The sequence below is a fragment of the Pristis pectinata genome, chromosome 7 (genome assembly GCF_009764475.1).
Source record: "Pristis pectinata isolate sPriPec2 chromosome 7, sPriPec2.1.pri, whole genome shotgun sequence".
Classification (NCBI taxonomy): domain Eukaryota; kingdom Metazoa; phylum Chordata; class Chondrichthyes; order Rhinopristiformes; family Pristidae; genus Pristis; species Pristis pectinata.
Window position 1 is genome coordinate 93,776,650 of NC_067411.1, and position 26,501 is coordinate 93,803,150.

Genomic DNA, 26,501 nt, shown 5'->3' on the forward strand with positions numbered 1-26,501 from the left:
AATAATTAAATTAATTTTAATTTTGTAAAATATGCCCTGTGTGAATGCAATTGATTCTTACAGTACTTGATAGCTAAATCAAAACAAGTGCACTTGAATTTTTAATATAACTACATCTGAATGCCTTAATTTCTGATACACAAATATAAATCTTTGGTTAACTGTACAGGTAAGATAGTTTGATGCACAGATCTAGTTTGTACACAAGGTTATGAAACAAGCATAGTGTCAAAATTGTAAAATTAAAACAGTGTGGGAAATGCTGGAGGTTAACCAGCAGATGTGAATAGTGAAAAAGCTGTTTCAGGTTAATCTTCAGTGGAAAAATTCAGGGATAAAGTTTCTTTTCTTTTTAATAAAAAGAGGAGGGAAGGAAAAATTAAAAGCGAAGTTCTGTGATACAGTGGAAAGGAAAGGAGATATGTTGCTAAGATGAGCTTGATATAAGAGGAAAGTAGAATTTAAAAAAAATCTGAAAGAGGTGATCATGAAAATAGAATCATCTTAAGTTGTTGAACTGCATACTGAATCTGGAAGTTTGTAATGTGTATGGACTAAAGATGAGGTCCTGACTGCTGACCTTCAAGTTTCCATTGATCGTTCTTGGAAAAGTGCAGGATTCAATGTTAAAAGTCAGAGTTGGGATGGGGCGGAGAATTGAAGTGACAGTACCCAGCAGCTTGAACAAAGGTTGTCTGCATTTGGTTTCTTCAATTTAGAAGGGATTCCATCATAAGCAGTCAATACAATGCACTAAATTGAAATAAATTTAATCACTTTCACCTGAATGACTGTTAGAAGGAGCAAGTAAAAGAGCAGCTGTTTCAGGGGAGGAGGTATTGATAGTGATTAAAAGTGAACCAGGACAAATACCAAAATGTATTACAGAGTTAAATAGATTTTAGATTTAAATTCGGTATCAATGGAGGTTTTCTGACATTGTTCTGCATCATTCTGGGTAATCTTAAGATTAAAAGATGTTAAAGATCATTCTTTCAGAATTCTTCCATTATTTTGTATTACCAGAGTTGCAGTGCCTTTTTTTTTAATTTCGCAGTTCATTACTGTTCACCAAAGCAACAAATAAAAGCTTTCAAAAGCAGGGTTACATTTCACTGGAAATTTCTTGAATTGTTTGAACAATGACAAACTGAACATTTCTGAGGCAAATCATTTTTCTTTTGTTGTTATGCGAAATATACCTAAAGATCAGAAAATATTAAACATGCAATTCCAAAAGACATTCATTATTTCATTTGTTTTAGGGGTACATAATTCATTTGGGGTTTGATTATTAATTTCAAAAAATATTCCACTGTTGGAACTAAGAAAAATAAGGATCAAACTACAGGCTATGCAAATGACATCTGAAAAGCTTCAAATGGCTTGCTGGTTACAGATATCAATCACATCCTACAGAATTTTATGGATAGCTTTTAAGATCAATTATCTGCCGTCTGATTTGTTTTAAGTCTTTCTGAATCTTTTCTTTGTCCATTTTTATCTTCCTGTCACTGATTTTATTCAGTGAATTGATTGATTCCTTAATGGATTGAAATCCTGTTAAAGAAAATTTACATTTCAGATATTAAAATAATTCATCTAAAATGCAATTTTATTTTCCATAGACATAATTGCAAATAATAAAAAGAAAATTGAGATTGGCACAATATGTTCAACTCAAAACGTAATTAAAGTAACTTCCTAAAATACATTTTGTTCCCACTTAACATTGATTTGAAAGATAACTACATTATTAACTTTTTACTTCTTGTCTGATAATTTAATTGCAGCATGACTTTAAACATTAATGATTTCACCATTGTAGAAAAAAAACTGTAGAAACAAAGGTATTGAAATTAGTTTTATATAGCAGTTAGTATAGAGCCGGCATGGTAATATAGTGGTTGGCATAATGCTATTACAGCACCAGCGACCCAGGTTCAATTCCAGCCACTGTCTGTAAGGAGTTTATACGTTCTCCCCGTGTCTGCGTGGGTTTCCTCCGGGTGCTCCGGTTTCCTCCCACATTCCAAAGACGTACGGGTTAGGAAGTTATGGGCATGCTATGTTGGCGCTGGAAGCATGGCGACACTTGCGGGCTGCCCCCAGAACACTCTACGCAAAAGATGCATTTCACTGTGTGTTTCGATGTACATGTGACTAATAAAGATACCTTAAACACTAGAGCAGAAGCCTCTAAAATTTAGTTTCGCTTCAGTCATTGAGCCAGGGCCAAATCTTGCTGGCTTGGGTTGACAGCTTTGAAAGGAACTGCCAGCATTCAGCTATTCAAACTGAACCAGTCCTGCATTTGCTTTTGTGTTGGGACTCCGGGACTTGCTGACAAATCCAGCTAGACCTGGTGCTGGATCTGAACCTGTTGATTTAAGTGGAGGTTCTGAGCCTGCAGGAAACAGGCAAATATTTTTAATTTGCTTTAGTTTAATGTTTCTAGTTGTTTTGTTTTCATTAATAGTTTGTTCTTTAATTATTTGCTTGCATTTTAAATGTCTTCAAATGTAGACATATAAAATTTTTAAAAATCATTGACAGCTTTGGCAGAAATCAAAGTAGCAACCTGGCCATCTGTTTAAAGACCAGAGAGTAGAACTTCTGCACTACGCTGCTCAGGACTGGTCACTGCCTATAACCAGGTAAATCTGCCAAGTATGAGCTGGGTGATATGGCCAAGGGAACTGGATTTTGGAAGCAGAGTACAACCTGCAGCTGCCACTCAATTGCAAATTTGTCATAAGTTACCTGGAATGGATTTCTATTTCATTTTACATATACCCTTTTAATAATTCATTGATATAATAGGTTGTATTAAGTATTTTTTTTGTATTTGAAGGTTGACAAGGTATTTACAGTTGATGTAACGTGGAATTAAAAAGGTTCAGTGAAAAATTTGTTTTTATAACATGTTGAATGACAATTAAGCTATATAAATTCAAAGCCTAACACCGGACCAGGATCTGATGGATCATGGCACCTCACAAGATGTCCTGTTGGACACATACATTACTTTTTATGTTTTTTTTACACTTCTTTGCCCACAGAGTTACAAGAGGTGCAAGCTAATAATGTCACAACTAGAGCTTCAGGGCATCTAAGATTTGGCATCATTAAAGTACACACAATATTGACTCTACAGCTAAATCTTAAGATCGTGATTAGACTTGCTCTTTAAAATTTTAGATTGTAAGAAATCACCAGAGTTGAAAATCCTTCCACTAATCTATTGTTGTGGCACCTGAAACAGTATGAATGGAATTAACCACTCACCTTCCCTGTATTCATTCTTTATGCTTTCTAATTCATGCCAGATATTTTTCTCTGCTTTGGCAAGTTTTTCATTTATCTTTGTGTCAGAGTATTTCTTTCTGTTGACTTCAATATCCAAACTTTGTCTGTCTTCTAATTTTTCTAGTCTCACAGAGATGTGATTAAGTTTCTCTAGTATTTTCTTCTCTACGAGTTCCTGTAAAACAAAAGTTAACTCATTGCTCTCAAAACATACTGTTCCCCTGGCTCTCCACAGATTATGCTTTAGTTCAATACATTATAAAAATTGATTTGTTCCTCCTTTGTGGTTTTTCTGCATTGTTTATGAAGCTTCTCTGAAAGTTACTGCCAGGAAATGACTGAAAGCAGCCGAGGAATCACCATCCTAATGTAAACTGCTTCCATAAATCATTTTAAAAAGGAGTTGGTCAGGTGTTTGCAGATGATGAATGTAGGGTTATGGAGTATTTCAAAGAATCAGCACAAGCACATTGGGCCAAATGGCTGGCTGTACAATAAACTTGTTTTGTTCTATGATGTCACCATTCGGGTTTCTCTAGAGAAGAGGCCAAGTCTGTTCAAAGTCTCTTGGCATGTTTAAATACATGGTGAAAAAAAAAATAGGATGAAGCCAGAATTATGTGTCTGTGTTTGTAATATGCAAGTGAGAATTGTACATGGCACACCAAACATTGAGGCAATATAAATCTGCTGTTGCCTTCCAAGATATGTTTTGATAAAACATAACCGTAACACTGAAACAGACAATTCGCCCTCTATGATGTTACATGAACAATCTAATCATGATCATAGATTCTGTTTTCTCATGAATTCTTTGTTCACTTTTCCTTCAATACAAACTAATATTGAAAGCTGATACAGTTTCTGAGGTGGCTACTAACTCTGGAAGCAAGTTTCTCTCTGTGTTGAGCTTCTGTGTAAAGTCTTTACTGCTACTCTTTACTTCAAACCACCTCCAATGTCCTTTCACTTTTTCATTTGACCATCAAACCACCACCATGCTTCTACCTCTGTTGTCACGTTTCCTCACCTCTGCCTTTCATGCCCCTGTCATCATGAAATTATTCAATGTCTTACTTTTTAGTTCTATTCATGCCCTCATTTCAAAAAGCCACTAATTAGCACAGGATTGGCTAGTTGGATTTGGCTGTGGCTTACAAACCCAAGTCATATTCTTCTGTTACCATAATATCTTCCACAGTATACGCAGAGCTGTGAGGTGCTGCTGCTTCAAACAACTTTCCTCACCCTATTCGCCTTGGAAATAGTAACAGGAGTTGGCTATTAATCCCCACCTGCTGGATCCACCATTCAATAAAGTCATGGCTAATTTTTTTAAACCTCAGTGCTGCTTTTCTGCTCTAACCCCATATCTCTTAATTGCCTTAATATCTAAACATCTAGCAATCCTTATTTTGAATGAACCTCCAAAGAATCCCTACCCTCTGGTGAAGAAATTACTTCTCAAGTATGTCCTGATTGGCCAACCCCTTCTTTTGAAACCATGAACCCTGGTTCTGGACATCCCAGCTGGGGGAAACATAGAACAGTATGGGCCCTTCAGCCCACAGTGTTGTGCTGACCTATGTCAACTTACTCCCCAATCTAACCCTTCCCTCCTACACAGCCCATAACCCTCCATTTTTCTTACATCCATGTGCCTATCTAAGAGTCTTTTAAATGTCCCTATTGTATCAGCCTCTACCACCACCCCTGGTAGTGCATTCCAGGCACCCACCACTCTCTTTGTAAAAAAAAAATCTACCTCTGACATCTTTCCTAAACTTCCCTCCACTCACCTTAAATGGATGTCCTCTGGTGTTGGCAATTGCCACCCTGGGAAAAAGGTGCTGGTTGTCCACTCTATCTATGCCTCTCATAATCTTATACATCTCTATCAAGTCTCCTCTCATCCTCTATCACTCTAAAGAGAAAAGCTCTAGCTTGCTCAATCTTTCCTCATAAGACATGTTCTCTAATTCAAGGCAGCATCCTGGTAAATCTCCTCTGCACCCTCTCTAAAGCTTCCACATCCTTCCTATAATGAGGTGAATAGAACTGAACACAATTCTCTAAGTGTGGTCTAACCAGATTTTTATAGAGCTGCAACATTACCTCACAGCTCTTGAAATCAATCCCCCAACTAATGAAGGCCAACACACCATACGCCTTCTTAACCACCCTATCAACTTGCATGGCAACTCTGAGGGATCTATGGACTTGGACCCCAAGATCCCTCTGTTCCTCCAGACTGCTAAGAATCCCGCCATTAACCTTGTACTCCACCTTCAAGTTCAATCTTCCAAAATGTATCACTTCATACTTTTCCAGATTGAACTTCATCTGCCACTTCTCTGCCCAACTCTGCATCCTGTCTATATCCCTTTGTAACCTATGACAACCTTCTACACTATCCACAACACCTCCAACCTTCATGTCATCTGCAAACTTACTAACCCATCCCTCCACTTCCTCATCCAAGTCATTTATAAAAATCACAAAAAAGCAGGGGTCCCAGAACAGATCGCCCCGGACACCACTCGTCACCAACCTCCAGGCTGAATATGCTCCCTCTACTACCACTCTCTGCCTTCTGTGGGCAAACCAATTCTGAATCCATGCAGCCAAGTTTTCATGGATCCCATGCCTTATGACTTTCTGGATGAGCCTACCATGGGGAACCATCTGTGCATCTATCCTGTTGAAACCCCTTAAGAGTTAGGTATGCTTCAACAAGATCACTTTAAGAAAATTGGACATATAATTTCTAATCTCTCCTCATACAACAAACCTGCAAACCCAGGAATCCATGTAATGAACTTTCATTTCACTCCCTCTACCAACTATATCCTTCCTTGGGTAGGGAGACCAGATCGGTGCACACTATTCCAAATGCAGACTCACTAGGGCTCTATATAATTAGAGCAAGGTGCCTCTATTCTTGTACCTAAAATCTTCGGTCAATAAATCCTCTTCCTGGAGGCTGTTGCTTTCTCCTTGACCGTCCCCACCTCAATCCTCCTCTCTCCTTCTCCCCAATTCAACTGCAAGAACTCAACTTTTCCAAGCCTTAGTGACATTTATTGGTTCCTTTTGCTTGTAAATGGTGTACAGAGCTGCTGCCATCACCTATCTCCCCAGAATCCTTGATACATCAATCCTCTCCATCTATTCATCCGTCTCTAATCTTTATTCAATAATTCATAAGCATGAACTTAAGAGATAAAATACTAATGTTTTCCATAACCACCTGTTTGACCCACAGTGCAGCTACCACTGCTGTAGCAATTAGACCAGCTTAGGCAAAGTTACGAATGACAAGCTCTATGATTATGACTGCAGCAAATTACTTGTTTTCTTCGAAATGTTTAATGTTTGACCACACCATTCTCCTGCATCAATTATCCTCTTACCAGCTCTGTTGGATTGCCTTTACATGCTTCCATTCTGCCAATGAAAATCCAGCAACAGCTTTTCATTGCCACAATCATTTCTGGAATGCCCCATCTTTGGCTCCTACAGATTAATCTTCCATGTCGCCCTCCCGTCTTCTTCATAAGTTCCCTCTAAAACTCAGCGGACGATTGCTGTCCTGCATTGAATCCCACTCATTCGTAGCTCCATTTGAATGGCCTTCATTGATTCTCTGTGCTTCAGTACATTACACAAAAATCCCTTTGTGGCATTGCTCCAGCTTATCATTGTAAAATGCCTTCAAAATATTGGTGCAAATTCTTGTTCTTTAATCATGAAAATATTTTGTAGCTCTTAGATTAGTTACATGCTTCATTTGCATTCTGTCAAGATTTATTACCACTGCTAGTTTTTTTCTATGTGAATATAAATTAAGCCGCTTACAGTTTTCTCTTGCATAAAATGTAATAAGCGATCCACACGTTGTCCGTGTTCATCCTCTGTTTTATTCAGTTTATGCTCTGCCCACTCCTGCTGGTGTTGTATCTGTGCACGTACTTCAGACTGCGCAGCATTAATCCTGGAGAATAGTTTAGTGGTTACTTATATTTATGAAATTCATGGAACATCCAAAAATAGTTTAAAGTACTATCAATAAATTAGTCACAGGCTCAAAGAAATAGAAAATAAAGCTGATTTACAAAAGCCGATATTGTTGATTTGCAGTGATTCTTGGAAAACTAATTTAATATCAACATTCTTGTAACTTCTATACACTAGAGCATTACGTAAAGGCAGAATTCATCTCAGTGATGTGCCCCAATTACTTTTAGGAACAATGCAAGATACTTATCATGAAATCTGGATAACAGAAATTTTTCTAAATGACTACAACTTGATGGTATTTAAATTTATTTTTGGTTGTGTCGCAATTCTACATATAAAATCAGTTTGGTCAGGTTACTATTAACCCTTTTGTTACAAGACTGCAATGTACACATTGTCATCTTCAACGTTAAGAGTACAATTTGATATTGTTCCTATTTCATATGACATGTCTCCACTACATGAAAAAGAATGTGATTGGAATAATCCACAAGAATAATTTAAGTAATAAACAATTAAAAGCTATTTATTTATACTCTTCATATTCTAATATACTTTTACTTGAAATCTAGAAGCTGTAGTTCATGTTGTTGCTCCCCTCTTGCTGCCTTTAGTTTGGTATTTTGCTCATATTTCGAGCTGTCTATTTTGGTCAGTAGTTGCATCACCTGTTGCAAAAACAATGACAAATAACAATCTCCATGTTCTAGGAAAATCATTTTCCTGATTAAAATTATCTTTTTCTTAAAACTTTGTATGTCAGAGTTTCTTTGCCCGACACAACCTACATTTCTACATATACAATTAAGTTAAAAATTCAATTTTGATGATGCAAGAGAGGAAATGAGAAAATGTGTGTACATTCCCTTCATACATAACTTATGACAAAATGTGCTAGACTTGATGGGCTGAATAGCCACCTTCTGCTTTGGAAAGGGAAAAAAAGACACAGAATAGTAAACAATGTGTTTGCATTTTCTTGTTTGCATTTGATGGAGTGGATAAAATAATTTATATCAAAAGCTCTATTCAAATTCAAATAATTTAATGTAAGTTATTTCCTACCAACCTTTGCTTCCAATTCTTTCATTTGCAATTTGAGAGAAGACTTGGCATCTTGAATTTCTTTCTTTACTTTCTGTATTTCACTGCTGATTACACTGACATCACCAGCAAGCTTGGAGATACTAGCATCACATCTTATAATGGAAAACAATACTTTACAATCACAGCATCAAATTAAATAGACAAAAAAAAACAGACATTTCCTAATGGAATGCTTTTCTACACATCCAATTTTCCTTTATGCTCTGCACTTGAGTGATTGTATACCTCCCGTAAAAGGAAAATTTACTCCTAATCTTCAGGAGATTACTTTAAAATTAGATTGTTTTTGTTTTCTTATATTGTTTTTTTGTAATGCAAGAACAGTCATGAGATATATATCAGGAAGGCAAAGCTAGGGAGCAAGGCAGGGAAACAGAGAAGCGGCCATGGACAAACCATGTATTCCATAGAACCATACAGCACAAAACAGGCTCTTCGGCCCACCATGTTGTGCCGTCCATCAAACCACTCTCACACTACCTAACCCCTTCCTCCTGCATATCCCCCCATCCCACACTCCTCCATATGCCTATCCAACAAGCTCTTGAACCTGTTCAATGTATCTGCCTCCACCACCACCCCAGGCAGTGCATTCCATGCACCAACCACTCTCTGGGTGAAAAACCTCCCCCTGACATCTCCCCTGAACCTCCCACCCATAACCTTAAAGCCATGCCCTCTCGCCTTGAGCATTGGTGCCCTGGGAAGGAGGCGCTGACTGTCTACTCTATCTATTCCTCTCAGTATTTTATATACCTCTATCATGTCTCCTCTCATCCTCCTCCTTTCCAGTGAATAAAGCCCTAGCACCTTAAGCCTCTCCTCATATTCAATACTCTCTAATCCAGGCAGCATCCTGGTAAATTTCCTCTGCACCCTCTCCAACGCCTCCACATCCTTCCTATAATGAGGTGACCAGAACTGAACACAGTACTCTAAGTGTGGCCTAACTAGAGTTTTGTAAAGCTGCATCATCACCTCGCAGCTCTTAAACTCAATCCCACGATTTATGAAAGCCAACATCCCATTGGCCTTCTTAACTGCTCTTTCCACCTGTGAGGCAACTTTCAATGAACTGTGAATATGAAGCCCCAGATCCCTCTGCTCCTCCACACTGCCAAGTACCTTGCCATTCACCCAGTACTCTGCCCTGGAGTTTGTCATTCCAAAGTGTACCACCTCACACTTCTCCGGATTGAACTCCATCTGCCACTTGTCAGCCCAGCTCTGCATCCTATCAATATCCCTCTGTAAGCTCAGACAGCCCTCCACACTATCCACAACACTGCCTATCTTAGTGTCGTCTGCAAACTTACTAACCCAGCCCTCCACCCCCTCATCTAAGTCATCTATAAACATCACAAAAAGTAGAGGTCCCAGAACCGATCCCTGCGGGACACCACTAGTCACTGCCTTCCAATCCGAGGGCACTCCTTCCACCACAACCCTCTGCTTTCTACATGCAAGCCAATTCCTAATCCACACAGCCAAGCTTCCTTAGATCCCTTGGCCTCTGACCTTCTGAAGAAACCTACCATGAGGAACCTTATCAAACGCCTTACTAAAATCCACGTAAACCACATCCACCACACTGCCCTCATCAATCTTCCTTGTCACCTCCTCAAAGAACTCTATCAGGCTTGTGAGGCAAGATCTTCCCTTCACAAAGCCATGCTGGCTGTCCCTAATCAGTCCATGATTCTCTAGGTGTTCATAAATCCTATCCCTTAGAATCCTTTCTAACAGCTTACCCACCACAGACGTGAGACTCACCGGTCTATAATTCCCTGACCTATCCCTATTACGTTTTTTGAACAAGGGGACAACATTTGCAACCCTCCAATCCTCCGGCACCATCCCCGTGGACAACGAGGACTCAAAGATCCTTACCAGCGGTTCAACAATCTCCTCCCTAGCCTCTCGAAGCAGCCTGGGGAAAATCCCATCAGGACCCGGAGATTTATCTGTCTTAATATTATTTAACAACTTCAACACATCCTCTCTCTTGATATCTACAACCTCGAGAACATTACCCCTACCAGCACTCCCTTCCGCATCATCAAGACCCCTCTCCCTGGTGAATACCGAAGAGAAGTACTCATTCAGAACTTCTCCCACTTCCGCCGCCTCCAGGCAAATTCTCCCACCTTTGTCCTTAATCGGACCTACCTTTACCCTAGCCATCCTCCTACCCTTCACGTACTTGAAAAAGGCCTTGGGATTTTCCTTAACCCTACTAGCCAAAGCCTCTTCATGTCCCCTTCTAGCTCTCCTCAGCCCTTTCTTAAGTTCCTTCCTCGCTACCCTATATTCCTCATGGGCCCTGTCTGAACCTTGCTACTTATACCTCACGTACGCTACCTTCTTCTCCCTAACAAGTCGTTCCACCTCTCTCGTCACCCACGGTTCCTTCACCCTGCTATTCCTTCTCTGCCTCACCGGGACATATTTATCCCTAACATCCTGCATAAGATCCTTGAAAATTGACCACATCTCCATGGCACATTTTCCTTCAAAAAGGACATCCCAATTTACACTCCCAAGTTCTCTCCTTATAGCCTCATAGTTCACCCTTCCCCAATTGAAAATCCTCTTGTCCTCTCTGCACCTGTCCCTGTCCATGACAATTTTAAAGGTTATGGAGCAATGGTCACTGTCCCCCAAATGCTCACCCACCAATAGATCCTTCACCTGTCCCGGTTCATTTCCTAAAACTAGATCTAACATGGCATTCCCTCTAGTCGGCCTGTCAACGTACTGCGTCAGGAATCCCTCCTGGACACATTTAACAAATTCCGTCCCATCTAAACCTTTGGCACTAAGCAGGTTCCAGTCTATATTTGGGAAGTTGAAGTCCCCCATTATAACAACCCTGTTATTTTTGCTTCTCTCCAAACACTGCCTGCCAATCTGCTCCTCTATATCTCTACTGCTACCGGGGGGGCCTATAGAATACTCCTAGTAGAGTAACTGCTCCTTTCTTGTTCCTTGATTCCACCCATATGGACTCTAGAGATGATCCTTCTACAACATCCATCTTTTCCACAGCCGTAACAGTGTCCCTGACCAGTATCGCCACCACTCCTCCTCTTCTCCCCCCTTCCCTATCCCTCTTAAAACACCGAAAACCAGGAACTTTCAATATCCACTCCTCTCCTGACGTCAGCCACGTCTCAGTAATAGCCACGGTATCATAGTCCCCCATACTTATCCAAGCCCTCAGTTCATCCCCCTTATTCCTGACACTTCTTGCATTTAAGTAAACACTTCAGTCCATCTACCTTACTACTTTTATAGCCTGTATTCTGCTTCTCCTTCCCCAAATCCTCTCTACCGGTTTGATCTAACTTTTCCCCATTCCCTTCTTCCTCTGACCTACTCCTCCGGTTCCCTTCCCCCTCACAAACTAGTTTAAACCCTCCCGAACCACCCTAGCAAATCTCACCGCAAGGATATTGGCCCCCTTCTGGTTCGGGTGTAACCCGTCCTCTCTGTACAGGTCCCACCTTCCCGAGAAGAGATCCCAATGATCCAGAAATCTAAAACTGTCCCTCCTGCACCAGCTTCTCAGCCACGCATTTATCTGCCACCTCCTCCTATTCCTGCCTTCACTATCACGTGGCACTGGCAGCAATCCCGAGATTGCTGCCCTTGAGGTCCTGTTCCTCAATTTTCTGCCTAGCTCCCTGAACTCACTCTTCAGGACCTCATCCCCCTTCCTACCTATGTCGTTGGTGCCAATATGGACCACAACTTCTGGCTGCTCTCCCTCCCGCTCAAGAATCCTGTGGACCCGATCAGTGACATCCCGGACCCTGGCACCTGGGAGGCAACATACCATCCGGGATTCATGCTCACTGCCACAGAACCTCCTATCTGTTTCCCTGACTATCGAGTCCCCTATCACTACCGCATGTCTCTTTCCCACCCTTCCCTTCTGAGCAGCAGTACCAGTCCCAGAGACCTGGTAACTGCAGCTAGGCCCCTGCAGGTCATCCCCCACCAGAGAAATTAATGAACCAGTCAACCAGACAGAACAGGACACTAAAACAAAATCATTAAAATTCTTAGTTGCATGATCTCCTATTGTCTAGCAGATGAGAGAAGGCTTTTGAAATGATACCAGCAGCTACCTCTACAAGTAGAGGAGTGCAGATCCAAATCTTATAAATTCACAAAAAAAGACATGAAAGTTCAGGAAAAATTTAGTCTGTTGTTAATTGCACAAAAAATTAAAATATTAAAAAGAATTTAAACAGCAAATGGGTGCACCAGGTAAAAACTGAAATTTTAGATCCTCAAAGCCATAACCTTTTTAGAATTCACAGTTATTTGAAAATCACAATTCTGGAACATTTTAGAAATATTGTAGAACCAAAGTTTTATTCTTCTGATGCTCATAAGATATAGGAGCAGAATTAGGCCATTTGGCCCATCGAGTCTGCTCCGCGATTCAATCATGGCTGATTTCTTTTTAAACCCCATTCTTCCTCCTTCTCCCTGTAACCCTTAACCCACTTACCAATCAAGAAATATATGCAATAACTTGGCCTCCACAGCTCTCTGTGGCAACGAATTCCACAGAGTCACAACCCTCTGGCTGAAGAAATTCCTCCTCACCTCAGTTTTAAAGGGATGTCCCTTTATTCTGAGGCTGTGACCTCGGATCACTTCCCTTCTCTTTTTTGGTGATTTTTAGCTAGGAAATTTGTGCTGATTGGAAACTTGTTGTCAAACATTACAGAAGGTAACAGCTCAGACTTTCACCTGTAGCAACATAGTAATTTGAATTCTGGACAATTACAACAATTGGCAATTGGTTTATTATTGTCACATGTACTGAAATACAGTGAAAAACTTTGCTTTACATGGCATCCATACAGATCATTTCAATATATAAGTATATTGAGGTAGTACAAAGGGAAAAGCAATAACAGAATGCAGAATATAGTGGTACAGTTACAGAGAAAGTGCAGTGCAGGTAGACAATAAGGTGCAAGGGCTATGATGAGGTAAACTGTGGGATCAAGAGGTCTGTTCAAGAATCTCATAACGGCGGGATAGAAGCTGTCCTTGAGCCTGGTGGTGTGTGTTTTCAAGCTTTTGTATCTTCTGCCCGATGGAAGAGAGGAGAAGAGAGAATGACTGGGGTGGGAGGGGTCTTTGATTATTTGGCTGCTTTTCCGAGGCAGCAGGAAGTGTAGACGGAGTCCATGGAGGGAAACTGGTTTTCATATGGACTGAGCTGTTCCACAACTCTGCAATTTTTTTACGGTCTTGGGCAGAGCAGTTGCCTTACCAAGCCATGATGCATCCAGATAGAATGTGTTCTATGATGCATCTATAAATATTGGTGAGGGTCACTGGGGACAAGCCAAATTTCCTTCACCTTCTGAGGAAGTAGAGTTACTTATATATTCAAAATTTATTAGGACACATAGTGAGACATCATAGAATTCAAATTATATCTTACACGCAAAGAGAAATACTGAATAAAATTTGATTCAAATCTCATGTGCCTCTTTTATATTATGTATGAAAAATAATAACTAAAGTAAACTTTTAAATGCAAAGATTGTAAATTGATTCAAGTGGATATGCTGCCCAGGGGATATGACTAAACTCAGAATGCATTAATTCCATTGAGTCAGGTGGAATGTTTCTGCCTCATTTGCCCCACCACTTGGTGCTCCATCCAAGTACCTGGCAACTCTTCCACGTAAGTCCCCAATACCAGTCAAATGCTTGTGATCCAGGCTCAGAACTGCATAGTTAGTTCCTGCAGTCACGCCATCTCTTGTTCTGATCTGCTGTTCCAAAATCTAGGGTAAATCACACATTTTATTTTCTGTGCTTAACATATACACAAAGATAATAAAATAACACCTCCAACTTTATTTTTTGAGCCTGAAATGCAAGCGAGTTAAGGAAGGGTTATTTTTATTGATTAAGCCCAATGTCAGTAGTAGGCCAGCACAATGCATAATGTTCCACTGTTCCTCATAGCTCCAGAAACAAAGGTTCAGTCTTGACCTTTGGCCTGTCTGTGTGGAGTTTGCAGACTTTCCCTGTGACCATGTAGGTTTCCCCCCAGGTGCTCCAGTAACCTAACAACTATCTCAATGGAATGCTGGTTGGTGGGTTAATTGGTGCTGCAAATTGACCCTGTTGTAGGTGGGTGGCAGGAGAATCAAAGGGGGGGAATTAGAGTTGATGGTGGATGCAAGAGGAAAAATGAGTTGGGCAATTGTGGACACTGCAGACATGACGGGTGGAAGGGCCTGTTTCTGTATCCTGTGACTAAATGACTCAAACTCTTCTGAATAACTGTTTACAAGCAGCTCCATCTCAACTCCATTTAACTGTACCTACAATGCTCAGTGCAGCAACAGAACATGTCCACAAAGCCTCCCAAGCACAGTGGTGTTATGTTGGATCTCTCTGAATGATCTCGGAAAATAACTAGTTAAAATACTTTCAGATATTTCTGTGCTGTAGCATTCACTCCTTTGGATAAGGCTGGAATTGCTGCAGATTAATATCATGAAGGACACTTGCATCAAAGGGTTGGAAGTACACAACATTATGTTATGATGCATTTGTAGTCAGATCAAGAAGTGTATTCCTAATGTATCACAATCTCCCGACACAAACATTTTGCTGTAATTTAAAAGCATTCTATAATGAGGCACCAACAGGATAAAGGGAAAACTCTCAGTGGGATGGGGGAAATGGGTGTGCTGCTGAAATACTCATCCATGTGGAGGCTTACGGAGAGATAAATGGATCAAATAGAATGCAGTTTCTTGGTCTTCTTCAGATCTTGCAGCCACACCATGGAATATAAAACAACCAGTCCAGACAAGCAACCCCCACTCAAACTGAATCCACAATACTCACTGTTGATTGTAATCAAAAGAAACAAAGTACCTCTATGTCAGTGCTGAGTTGCCTGAGGATACTGGTTATAATTTGTATGTGGTCTTCCAGCAGCTGTTGGGATACTCTCTCCACAGTGTTGTTGCCTTGGTTTCCCCTCAAATAAGTAATGATGTCCTCTTTTATCCGAAAAGCTTGTTCCAGAAGTGTTGCAGTGGTTCTTTCCTGGTTGGATATACGATCATCCATAATTTGCAGGTGGCTTCTAGGAACTAGAGGAACTTGAAGAAAGGTGTGGTCTCTGGATAAGAAGAAAAGCGCTGAATTAAATTTATTTTGCATCCAACTATATAATATGGACATGCACGAGAACATATGAATGAAGAGCAAGAGTGGTCACTTGGCCCCTCAAGCCTGTTCCGCCATTGAATAAAATCATGTTTGATCAGACTGTAACTCAGCTCTAGATTCCTGTCGGCAAGCAGCAATCTCTCACCTCTTTACTAATCAAGAATCTATCTATTTCAGCTTTAAGGATTCTATCTCCATTATTATCTGAAGAAGAGCTCCAAAGACTCATGACCTTTCTGAGAGAAAAAAATATTCACGTCATCCCTGCCCTTATTTATAAACAATGACTCTGAATTCTAAATTCTCTTACAAGACGAAGAATCCTCTCCACATTCACCATGTCAGGACTTTATTGTTGCAATCAAGTCACCTCTTATTTTTCTAAATTCTAGAAGATACAAGCCTGGCCTGTCCAAATTTTCTTCACAAGACAACCCATCCAATATAGATACCAGTCCAGTGAACCTTCTCTGAATTGCTTCCCTTGCATTAACACCTTTCCTTAAATAAGGACACCAACACTGTACATGGAACTCTGGATGTGGTCTCACCACTGCCCTATATAAGTGAGTCATAACATCTTTGACACAGCTCTCCCATGATTAATAAAGATTCCTACAGAACACTTTGTTATGCAAAAATTCATACAGTGGGAGGCAGCTTTCTATGATTTCTTATTGAATTAATCCAGCTAGGAACCTAGCATTATGTTTTTAGTAATCTGGGGTCAAAAAGATTTTTTAAAAATTACAAATGTTGTTTTAGTTATATAAGATGTTACACTTAGAAGACAAGGAGAGGGAGACACATTCCCACACAAGAAGTTGGTGTGAGAAGTGGATGAGTAGTTTACACCTTAGATGGCTGTGGAGGGGAGCAGCTTGAGTAGGATGAGGTAGGTGCTTTGGAGTAATTTTGTGGGATGACGTTGACGTGATTGGCACAGGGTCAATGGAAGCAAATGTTGACAATTCAAGGAACTATCAAAGAAGACTCTTGTAACTTTTACCATTTTTCTTCATACAACTCCAGTAACAGCAAACAGTTAGATCAATGCCACGGCCAACCTTTATGCTACTTTCCATTTTGGGATTCTTTGTAAGTTGCAAAAGTCTCTTCTATTTGATTCAAATGTTAAGATTTCTTGAAGGGTCCTGATTTTCATCTTCTGACTGAGCTGCTGCCTGCTCCTAGAAACATAGAAAAACTACAGTACAATTCAGGCCCTTCAGCCCACAAAGCTGTGCCGAGTTCAGTTGCAAGTTTCTCAACAGATGACATGAGCACCTTCTCGACTGGTTCCATGTAGACATTGTCAACAGCTTAGTTGCTTGCCAGGGAAACAATGCTATTCTTGCTGTTGGTTACATTGAGGAAGCCTTTGACGTCATTCACTCCTTCAGGCTGCAACTTCTTTCAAACACCATTGATCATCATTTGCTTCACTTTATCCCAAGTGGCTGTTATGATGTTGATTGCATCCTTTATGATGTATTTCTTCCATATAGAAATGAGTGATAGTGAATCCCCTGTTTTTCGTGTTTTCCCTAATCAAACAATGCATCACACAAAGCAAGTTAAATGTTGAAGTAAACCTTGGTCCATAGGCTGAAACATGCTTGATGTGTTAGACAGCAAAAATATAACTTAAAGTTGCTCCATGGATCAGTGATTTACTCCGAGTGACCAGGAGAATTACCAATGATCAATAAAGCTTCATCATCCAAATTTCTTTCCTTAAGGTAGCATTCAATTTCATGTCCAAAGTATCCCTTTATGTAGTCTTAGAATGTGCCTTTAATAAATTTTTTTATTGCCTTATGGTTTTGAGTGATAAATAAGGCATGGTTTAAACTTGAAATTACCATTTGCATTGCCTGCAATATAGTCCTTGGTTGCTTTAGATCCTGGGGAAGGCTTCTTGGTCTGGGATATGAAGGTATTAATGGTAATCTGTTCCAACCAAGTCCTGCCTTACTGAAATTAAACATTTATTCAGGCACATGGCCACCATCTTTCATAATCTTTTGCAGTCTTAGTATATCATTGGGCAGCAACAATATCTATACTGGGAACCTCTCCAGGCATCTTAACTGAATATAAATTATAATGTTTGCAAATATGACCAAGCCACCCGTGGCTTGCATGTTTCTGCTGACTGCTTCTGTCCTGTCAATGTGGGTACTTCATCCTTCTGCTCACCACACTACTTCTTCAAGTCCTCCCATATGATATGTGCCTTCTCTTGAATGATGTTGGAGGAGGAAGGGCCAGGGTGGATATTTCCTCCATCATCCAATCTCTACCTCTTGTGACATGAACCAACATTCACTGAAGCATATGCAATCTTCTTCACCATTTCTGTTTTCCACAATGATGGTGATGATTGGCTCTGCCACGTCAAATATCCAGGCAATAACAGATGTCTTCTTTCTTCTTTCCTTCCTTTTCTCAGTATCAGCTTCACCTCTAGTGTTATGCCTTTCCATTTCTTTGCTGGGACATTTGGTGAAGTTGATGTTAGGTGCTTGGATGACATTCTCATTGGATAGGGTTACAAAAACTTGTCGGAATGCTGTTTAGTTTTGGAAGCTGACATCTTGTAAACTGATGCTGTGAGATATACGTAATTACGCATATGGACACAGGCAGGAAATTGTGTGTGTTTGGGAGGGGGGGCTGCGCAAGATGTAAAATGTGTTTCCTACTCTTCATTGCAATAAGCAAAACCTTTGTTAAGTGACAAATTAAATTAATTAAAATGCTTTGTTGCAGCAGAGGTTTGTTAGGTAAATATTCATTAACCCGGGAGAGCTGTGTTCAATTCCCCTAATGACAAAACAATAACATTCTGTTAGCTTACCTAATTACTTGCTACACCTGCATACTAATCCTTTGTGAATCATAGGCAAGTTCACCCATATCACTTGTGTCTCAGAACTCTGAAATCTCTCACCATTGGGATAATAAGTCCTTTTTTAAATTTTTTTTACTGCTTAAATGAACAACTTTACATTTCCTCACCTTATACTTCATTTACCAGATCTTGCCGACTCACTTAATCTATCTATATAGAGTCATAGAATCAGAGAGTAATACAGCTCAGAAACAGGCCCTTCAACCCAACTAATCCATACCAACCAAGATGCCATTCTAAGCTCATCCCATTTGCCTGTGTTTGGCCCATATCCCTCCAAACCTTTCCTGTCAATACTTTCATAGTCTCATGTCCTCTTCACAACTTACATTTCCTACTTACCAATGTGTCTTTAGCAAGTCTAGCAACCAAACCTTCATCCAAGTCTTTTATATAAGTTGTTGAGGGCCGAGCACTGATCCCTGTGGTACACCACTTCTTACATCTTGCCAATCAATAAAAGTCCCATTCATGCCCACTGAATATTCCTGTTAGCCAGCCAATCTTCCCATGTCAATTTGCTTCTTCCTACACCATCAGCTTTTATTTGCCACAACAATCTTTATGTGGCACCTTATCACACTCCTTTGGAAATCTTAGTACATTTATTGGTTCACCTTTATCTACAGCACATATTATTTATTCAAAGATCTTAAGAGAAGGCTGCTTTATGAAAAGTTTGCCAACCATCTAACATATATTTTAAAGATGCATAAACATGTCATACTCAAACTTTCTGGTATAAAAATGACAGCACATAGAACAGTTTTTTTTGTGTGCTGTGCAATCCAATTACACCATGCAGAACATAGACTTCACGTACTTCTGAGTTCTCCATGCATAAGTCCAGAAGTTGCCAGGCATGTGCAAGGATGTCAAACAGCGTATATTGCATGTAGTGTAGCCCCACACACCAAAACAAACCTTAATTGGAACGCTGGGACCTGCTTTAGCATTAGTTAAATGAGTCCACTGCTTAATAAGTATGCTGGTTGGGAATGCAATCATCCATTGTTTTTCCATCCAGGTCCTTCAAGTGGTTTCCTTACTGTGTGGTCTCATCCACTCCGCCTTCATCTCATTGCCAATGCCCTCAGGACCCTTAACTATTTGTCTACAACCTCAAACAACCACCTCTGATCGTTAATCATTGTCCACCCAAAACCAAGCACCAATCCTGACTTCAAATCTTTCTCCAAGTAGCCCCTGCTCAATTGTCTCGTTAGATGTTCAGTTTGGATTAGGGCACAGGAAAAGCCTTCAGGAGCTGGATACACTTGAGGCAAAGGAAACTAGTTATAGTTCCAGAGGACAAACATCACAGCTGTAAGATACTGACTGTAGAGGTTCCTGAGGACAGTGTTCCAACCCTACCAATCTCAACTGCTTCATCAATGGTATTATATGTACCAAGATGAGGAGTGCAGTTGTTCATTAATGATTCTGCAGTGTTCATTACCTTTTATAACTCCATGATAACAAAATAGCACAATCCTATCACCATTTTTATCCATATGATAAGCTGGTTAGTCTAATGTATCCCTATTAATTCATACAATATATCATCACCGCAAGGTAAAACACTTACTTCTCTGGAATCTGAACCTGCAGCAGGTTTTCTCTGGACATTTTTGTAAACAAAGTTCCAATTATTCACCAGCCCTCTGAGAAGATCAAAAAACAGGAGATGACTGTAAATATCAATAGACAATAAAATGTTTTAAAATGTAGTAGTTGCAATAGGTAATCTAATGCATTTCTTACTTAATTGGATTGTACTAATTCTCATTTAGTGTTTGAGTTCAGCATCCCATCCCTTAAACCAGTATTTTTGCATAGAAAATTGGACTTGAAGCATGATTGGTTATTTAAAAGTGAGGTTATGATGTACAATCTTAAACAGTTTGTCATATTGTGAGAAGATGGCTGTAGCATCTGAGGGTTCAGGTATTTTTGCATTGATAATGGGCTCAACCTGCTTATACAATAAACAACAGATATTCACCTCAACACATCATTATAGTTAACAGTACAAAAGCCACTCCTGAAAATTAAGAAACTGTGGAGAGGTTGCCAATGTATCTTCTCTCTCTCTCTCTCAAACTCTCTCTGTGACAGTATTTTATGTTTTTCCAGTACCAGGCTAGCTTTGCTCGTGAAAGCAGACCTGTGTGTAGACATTTGACAAATTGCATATCTATTCATTTATCTAATCAAGAAGGTTGTTAGTTCTCACTGCAGAAGCTATATATTGTTCACTTGTTCTGATAAATCAGTAGCTGGGGTGATGTTTTGCTATGATTTCGTCAACCTTCCACAAATTAAGGAGAATCCAACTGACTACACAAGTCTTATTTCATTACAAAGTTCACAAAATATTGTTCATCTCTTATGCTCCTCAGTCTTGCTTTGTTTTCATTAGTTATAGGGGAGAAAGAAAATACTTTAGATCATTCACAACACAACAAAAAAACAATGAACACTGAATCTGAGAGATTAACTAGCAGAAAAGAATCACAAGAAATACTGGAAACACTCAGCGGGTCAAGCATCACTCATGGAAAATGAAACAGTTAATGTTTCAGATCTGATGTTTTTTTTCCGCCACAGATACTGCCTAATCTGCTGAGTGTTTCCGGCATTTTCTATTTTTATTTCAGATTTCCAGCATCTGCAGTTTTTATTTTCACAAAAGAATCACAATTATAACTCGTATTCACTTCAGAATACAGAAAATCAATTTATTGTATTACAAATACTACAGAGGGCAATACATTTGATAGGTAGTTTTTAGTATGATCAATGGCATCTTTCATCTAGGACACTAGTAACCAAGCAATAAGTCATGCTCTTTGTAACTAACTGCAGTTCAATCACAGTACGAATGCGTAATTTTGGGTCTGAGTGATAAGTGTTTCCACAGGCACCTGTGAAACAGAGAGCTGCCTGGTGGTTGGAGTTGGTCAAAATCTGGAAGAATTCTTATTAACTGCATTTATTAGATGCTTGGAGACACAACAGACGGCAGAAGCTGGAATCTGGAGCAACAAACAAGGTGCTGGAGGAACTCAGCGGGTCGAGCAGCATCTGTGGGAGGAAAGGAATTGTCAATGTTTCGGGTTGAAACCCTTGCACCAATCTGCAGGGTTTCGACCCGAAACGTCAGCAATTCCTTTCCTCCCACAGATGCTGCGTGGCCTACTGATTTCCTCCAGCACCTTGCTTATTAGATGCTTCTCAGCCTGCAAGTTCCTGAATGTGATTTCAATCCAAAATCTGCATTCCTAACCCTCTGGAATCACTGAGTGTTGAGGTTCCATTTTGCTGAGGCGATTTCAGTAGCTGAATGAAGGTGCTTGAGGCTAGTGCTTCAAGGATTAGATGAGTAATGACCATCTATTTTGTTTGTTCTAGGGTGACAGAGGCAAGACAATATTAATTAATCACCCATAGTTGCCTTGACAGCATGAAAAACAATTGCACAAAGTGGAACTGGAATCACAAATGGACTCAGAAAAAAAGGCTGTCTCACTTTCCCAAGGGACAGTAGTGAACCAGTAGCTTTTTCTGATGGTGGCCCAGGAATGACCATGTTTGTTGTTAACTGAATTTCACCCTCCCCACTTGAAGATTGGATACCACAAAGTCAAAACGACCCAACTGTGGCAATCTCATTCCAGGGTTGATTTTACCAGTTGTTTTAAATGTAAAGGACTGGTTACTATCGACCATACTTTAGAGAAAGAGGAGCTGCCGGATTTTGTGAATGACATTATTACCAGGTGTGCATTTTCGGAAAGAATGGGCGAGTCGTGGGTTGAATCACACTGTACGAGTTTTTACCCCAGTCAGTATTTCAATTTAGACTGACAAGTCAGCAGTGTGATTTGGAAACTACTTCAGGATGGGTCTTCCCAACAAAACCACACCAGAAATCACTATTCCTCACCAGTCAACAGTTGTAAGCAAATTCCAGCAGACAGGCGAATTGCGTTTTGATAGGAACGATGCGAAGAACATCAAGGCGCAGTAAATGTGAAACAAAACGGATATTAGTCTTGTAATTTACTGAACACCTTGTGCCAGATCCGACTGTTCGAATCGCAACTTTAGCTTTTGCTCTTTTAAAAAGCAAACTCACTCGTGTTTGGGCCGTTCGTTTCGCAGTGACTTTCCTTGTGTTCGGCGGCGCTTCAGAGGCGCGAAACCAAGCGCGGGTAAAACTAGCAGCCCGTCCACGCGGTGTTCCTTCCTTTGCTTCAGTTTGTGGGTAAAGGGAAGAAAACGCCTGACGGCTGCTGGGCTCAGTCTGTAAACAAACCGGGTCATTTTCCCGGAAGTCTGGATCGGAATATTTGTTTACTGTTGTTTCCAAGTTACTACAGGGTGGCCGGCACTCAGTGTGTGTAAGAGAATTAATTCGTTTGCAACAATAGTCATGATTAAATAAACATTAAAGCGAACATTTTGCAAACTTTTATCCTGGCATTGTTTACTTTGGAGTATTCCCCGCAGAATTATTTTTGAAAAATACACTTAATTAATTAAACAAGTAGCAAATGGGAACTTCTTAAAATTTCAGTCGCCTGCCTATATTTAAAAGTTGTTGTCACTAGAAAGTAAAAATATGAGAGGTTCTTTAAAACACAGATTAAATGATTTCGGGGCTTGCAAAACAAAAAAAAACAGTATTTACTGATGTCGCTTTTTGGATTTAGGTTAAAAATCAACGTAGCCGGACAGGGAATCAGTGAAAGTCAGCAAGTACAAAAGGATTGGATTGAAGAAGCGTTAACTCCGCACCTGAGGCAACAACGCCCCGTCTGCGGAGGAGCCTGCAGTTCCGCCGCGGCCTCATCGGTCACCTCAGAACACACAAAGCCAGACTTGATGCCGGTCATCCTCGTCCTAGGAGGCTGCATGAGAACAGGAAAAAAGGGTAACAAACCGCAACTTTTCCACGCCATCACCTCTTTTTGACAGCTGAACCAGTTCCAAATTGTTTGTCCAACATACAACACAAGAGGGGCAAAATGTCCGCCATATGAGCATCGGGAGGACAAAGGCCATTTTATTTGGTCTCTGCTGCAAGATCCTAGCCAGTAACTTCATTCCCTCTCACTGACATTTATCAGAAACCATTTACAAGCTTAACATCACATTCTCCAACCATACCCCTGGTTTGCGCTCACCCTCTGCTGAAACACTCATTATTGCCTTTATATCCTGCCGCTTTAACTATTCCAATATACTCCTGAGACGTCCATTACTCCCCCCTCCACCCCGACAAAGTTGAGGTCATCCGCAACTCTGCTCCCCAAGTCCTAAGATGTACCGAGTCGTTTTGTCATCACTTGTGCTTGCTGAGCATTTTGTGAAGAACTGCTTTGACTTTAAAATCCTTATTCTTGTTTCAAATCAGTTATGCCCACGCAACTTAATTTCTCTGTAGTCTTCTTCATTGTAATATTCTTCTCCTATAACTCTTCAAGTTATTTGACAAGTTACTTCACTTCGTCCCCCAGTTTTAATTGGTCCACAGCTGGCAGATACATCTTTAACTACCGAGGCTCTAAGCTCAGAAAATCGATCCCTTAATTTCTCTTCCTTCATGCCTTAAATCCTACCACTTTGGCCAGCCTTTGGACAAATGTTATAAAATACCATTATGAGGTCAGATTGAATTTAATGACACTCTTGTTGTGTACTATAGAAGTTACTATGTTAAAGACACAAAGAAGTTGTAGGATAGGATTCAGAGCTTTGGATGAGTTAGAGTGAAGGGAGGGGCATAAGCACTTTAACAATCTTAAGCCTCTCCCGTCACTCTAACTCGGTTTCTGTGGTCTGTGCTGCAAAATCCTAGCCAATGATTTCGTCCCTCTCACTAACATTGATCAGGAATCATTTACAAGCATGTTAACAATCTTTGGGGTGAAATAGGGAGGTACGTGTACTGTAATGAGAAAATCTACATTTTTGAAAGTTGCATAGATTTAGTGTTTAGAGCACTCTTCAGGATCAAACAGAACATTGATGAGCTATACCCTAGGGTTCATTCTAAGGAAACTGCCAAATGGGAGTGAATCTGAAGCTAATGTGGTGTTTCCAGGAAAAGCAAAGCATGGTGACTTCGGTATTGCCTACTTTGATTTCAAGAAAGTTTGCACTCATTCTGTTTGCATAATTGCCTCAGCAATTTTCAGCTGTTGATTGCATAGTAAAGAGAGTGAGAAAGATGACTGGAAAGCTGATTGCACCTTCTCCAGTGCAGGATCTTCTGGGTATGGTACAGAACATCAATGGGTTATAAAATTATTACTCATCACCATGAGAGTATCAGAGTGTTGAATTTATAGATCAACCATCAATGACAATTATACATTTTAAGGGAAATTAACATTCCATTTGCAACTCCTCAGATAATGATACAATCCATGCATACAAGCAGCAAAGCCTAGATAATGTTCAGATATGTGTTTATAAGTTGCAAGTAAAATTTGTACCACAGAAGTGGCAAGCAATGACCATCTCCAACAAAAGGATGTATAGCCACTGGCATTACCAGCACCAAGTTCATCTTCAATGTTGCGAGGGTCATCTTTGAACTGGACCCATCACATAAATGGTATGGTACGGTAGTGTAGTGGTTAGCGTAACGCTATTACAGTGCCAGCGACCCGGGTTCAATTCCTGCCGCTGTCTGTAAGGAGTTTGTACGTTCTCCCCATGTCTGCGTGGGTTTCCTCACACATTCCAAAAGACATACGGGTTAGGAATTTGTGGGCATGCTATGTTGGCACTGGAAGCATGGCGACACTTGTGGGCTGCCCCCAGAACACTCTATGCAAAAGATGCATTTCACTGTGTTTCGATGTACATGTGACTAATAAAGATATCTTATCTTGTGAATACTGTAGATAAAAACTGCAAGTAAGAGGCTGAGCTGAGTGATTCAGTTCATAATTTGCCAAACCCTTTCCATCATCTATAAGGCACAAGCCAGAAGTGTGATATTACTATTTTGAAGAGGATGATAAAAATAGTGAATTGTAGATCAGTTAGCTTCACTTCAGTTGATAGCAAAATCAATCAAAGGATGTAGCAATAGGGCACTTAAAAATAATAATATGATAAGGCAATATAGCTTTTTGAGGGAAAATTGTGCTTGGCAAATGTAGACACGAGAGTCTGCGGATGCTGGAAACCTGGAGCAACACCCACAATGCTGGAGAAATTCAGCAGTTCAGGCTACAACATCATAGTTCCTTGTACTCATCCGCGACCTAAGTTCACCCCCAGCCCCCTGCCATGCTAGTTTAAACCTTCCTGGGTAGCAGTAGCAAACCTCCCTAAAAGGATATTGGCTCCCCCCCCCCCCCCAAAGTTGTGTGCAACCTGTCCTTCATGTACAGGTCCCACTTGCCCTGGAAGAAAGCCCAATGATCCATGTACCTGAAACCCTCCTTCCTGCACCAGCTCCTTAGCCACACATGTAACTGTACTATCTCACTATTTCTTGCCTTGCTAGCGTGCGGTACAGGGAGTAATGTCAGGATTACATCCTGAGAAGTCCTGTTTATTAACTTTCTGTCTAATTCTTTAAATTCTCTTTCCAGGACTTCATCTCTCTTCTTGACTATGTTGTTAGTACAATATGCACCATGACCTCTGGCTGCTAACCCTCACTTTCAGAATGTCCTGTCCCCACTCAGAGACGTCATTGACCCTGGCACAAGGGAGGCAACACACTATCCTAGTGTCTCTCTTGTGGCCACAGAGAGACCTATCTGTGCTCCTGACTAAAGAGTCCCCTATCACTATCGCTCGCCTAGTCCTTGCCCTACCCTGTTATACAAAAGAGCTAATCACGTTGCCATTGATCTGGCTGCTACTGTCATTATCATATGAGAGGCTA

The 26,501-nt window shown here is 40.4% G+C and overlaps 1 protein-coding gene across 1 annotated transcript; it reads right to left on the bottom strand.

Moving 5' to 3' along the window:
- Positions 1 to 379: 379 nt before the first annotated feature.
- Positions 380 to 22,832, bottom strand: fam81b (family with sequence similarity 81 member B). The gene is made up of 9 exons (XM_052020661.1): positions 22,725 to 22,832; positions 20,172 to 20,247; positions 15,367 to 15,616; positions 14,140 to 14,258; positions 8,399 to 8,528; positions 7,891 to 7,997; positions 7,168 to 7,303; positions 3,289 to 3,484; positions 380 to 1,560 (listed from the first exon to the last, which is right to left on the bottom strand). The coding sequence occupies exons 2-9, from the start codon at positions 20,210 to 20,212 to the stop codon at positions 1,424 to 1,426; spliced, it is 1,116 nt and encodes a 371-aa protein (XP_051876621.1). The 5' UTR covers positions 20,213 to 20,247; positions 22,725 to 22,832; the 3' UTR covers positions 380 to 1,423.
- Positions 22,833 to 26,501: the final 3,669 nt, after the last annotated feature.